The sequence below is a fragment of the Galendromus occidentalis genome, unplaced genomic scaffold (genome assembly GCF_000255335.2).
Source record: "Galendromus occidentalis unplaced genomic scaffold, Mocc_1.1 scf7180000075682, whole genome shotgun sequence".
NCBI lineage: Eukaryota > Metazoa > Arthropoda > Arachnida > Mesostigmata > Phytoseiidae > Galendromus > Galendromus occidentalis.
In genome coordinates this window covers 10,687-13,014 of record NW_003803672.1, presented here as the reverse complement: position 1 = coordinate 13,014, position 2,328 = coordinate 10,687, and the positions used below count along the sequence as shown (strand labels likewise).

The 2,328-nt window shown below is 54.6% G+C and overlaps 1 protein-coding gene across 1 annotated transcript; it reads right to left on the bottom strand.

Moving 5' to 3' along the window:
• Positions 1-46: 46 nt before the first annotated feature.
• Positions 47-2,023, bottom strand: LOC108864727 (uncharacterized). Its single transcript, XM_018640904.1, has one exon. It carries the CDS (start codon positions 2,021-2,023, stop codon positions 47-49), a length of 1,977 nt encoding a protein of 658 aa, XP_018496420.1.
• Between the last annotated feature and the right edge of the window lie 305 nt (positions 2,024-2,328).

The following is a 2,328-nucleotide window of genomic DNA, read 5'->3' as shown; positions in this document are numbered from 1 at the left end:
GAGTATGCTGAATGTCCTTCTCCGTTGCAACTCTTGCATTGAATTTCTACGCCTTGCAAGTGCTGCTCTGGTGTCCCTCTTCTCCACACCGGTAGCATTTCCTTGCAGCGACCGTCGTAGAGCTGCACTGATGCGCACGATGGCCGATTTGTTGACATCTAAAACAGACTGGGAGCTCGTGCCAGGGTCGGAGCATGCAGATCTGCCACCCGATTTTGATACGCCCAATACGGAGTATTCGGTCCGCGTCGACTCTTGACGCTCTTATCACTGCCGACCTGGACCCTCTCTCGCTGTCTCGAACTCTTTCGACTCGAATCGTTCCCGGTTCTGCACCTCCCATCGCCTTCCGAATCTCGTCCTCGATTTCGTCAGCATTTGTGACTAGATCGAGGTTAGTAATGAGAACTGCTGAGGAAAGGGGAGCCCTTCTAGCCTCTGCGGTGAGCTTGAGCTCCTCAGTTATAAACTGGGTCAATCTCTGCTGTCCTCCGTTCTTCTTCTCTCGGAATTGGAGCTGCAGTCCTTCTTCGGTTCTTCTGACTCCTCTGATGTCCACTCCGAGAGCGCGTGTGCCTACGTTGGTTCTGAGGTTCTTGAGGACATCTGCGAAGCTAGTGCCCGGAGTCTCCACAACGAGCGTTCCATGAGCATGTCTTTTTGGAGTCTTTTTCGTTTCTGTTGACTTCCGTCCTGGAGTGGCCGACGGCTTTTTGGAGATCTCAGCTTCAGTTTCGACTTTCGAAGTGGTCCAGCATGCCTCTGTGATTTTCTTCGCGAGTTCGATGCTGACTCCATCCGGGAGTCGGATTAAAGTCTTATCACCCCTCGCTGTAATCTTTTTGACTTCCTCGGCGACCTTCTGCATCATCTCAGCCACGTCGATCGGGCTGGGATTGGCCTTGATTCTTCCAACAATTAGCGTGCGTTGCTCAGTCTCCGAGGCGACCTCATCTCCACTAATGAGCGAGGCCGCAATGTACGCTCGAGCAGTTGCCACGTCGCCTTCTTTGAGAGTATCGATATTCTTCACTGCCGGGAAGAGTTTGGCCAGCTGTTCGATGGTGTGCCCGGTCTTGGCGTCTCTTCCTGTGGCCTCAGCAACCAGTACCTTGCACGCACGGCTGCCGGCGATGCCTGCACGGCTGGTTGAAGTTCTCTCAAAAGCTTGCTTTGGCCACTCTCCCTCTGCGAGCGTGACCAGGTCTTGCAGGCTCGAAAGCTCCTCGATTTTCTTTCTGATTTCTGCAGCTTTCTCTTCTTCGGCGGTCTTTCGAGCAGCTGCTGCATCCAATTTGGCCTGTTCCCTGCCCTTGCAGACCGAACATATCGTCGCAGCGTACGAGTGCTCCTTCTCGGCCTCTGGGACAAGCAGCTCACCTTCGATCTCCTTGAGCTTCTTGCCGATTAGTACCCTTACTTGCAGCTCGAGCCTCTGCTGTGCTCGCTTTAAGTCCGGGGCCAGCTCTTTTATCGCTCTGGCCGTGTTCTGGACCTTGGCCAGTTCGATAAGCGTGGACGACTTCTCTCCAATGATATCTCGAATGAGTTCGGTGACCTCTAGGACTAGAGCCTCCTTATGCTCATCCAACGTGTCAGTTCTTTTCCTCTTCTCAGGATCTTCTTCTTCCGTGGTATTCGGAGAGCACTGCTTTCGTTTGCCTACTGTCGGCATTTTCGGAGTGGCTGCGATGTTTTCTGTGGCCGGTGTAGGCAGGGGTTGACTGCGCTGTGGAGTCCTCTCAATGCCCGCGCCCTCACCTTGAGTTCTAAGCTCTCCCGCCACTAGGAGCCTAGCCAGATTCTTACCGACAACGGCCGTGAGTTTCGACTGTCTTAGGACCGCCGGTGGGGGTGCCACGGGCCTCTGAAACTCAGTCTCCATTTCATCTGCCGTCTCCATCGCATCGGTGTCTGCCTCTGCAGTATCAGTGCCGGACGTGCCTGCTTCTGCTCGTCCCTCTTCGTCTTTGCTCTTTTCCGGGGGATCACCCTTTGGCGGAGGCGTCCTGGGAAGCGCCATGAGTATCCCGCCTTTGCTCTCAGGCAGTACGTTTTTCCTCCGATAGATGCTCCCTGATGGATTTCCCTCCTGATGGTTCAAATTTTCCCGCCGCTGTGATTCCGCGGCCACCTGTCACCTGTCAGCCCCGTGAGCCGGCGGAAAATCGAACAGCTTGCGATTAATCGCCGAAAGCTCGTTCTCTCTCTATCCCGGCTCTCGTAGTGAGTGTCTCCTCTGCAGATGTTATTGTTCTACGCTGGATGTCTGTTTGGGGTGAGTCAGCCCGCTGTGTAGTTCAAGGGTTTGCTCAGTCGCCCCTGTGG

Bases quoted from the DNA above. Each gene is read 5' to 3' on its own strand.
- LOC108864727 (XM_018640904.1), bottom strand. From the start codon at position 2,023: ATGGCGCTTCCCAGGACGCCTCCGCCAAAGGGTGATCCCCCGGAAAAG.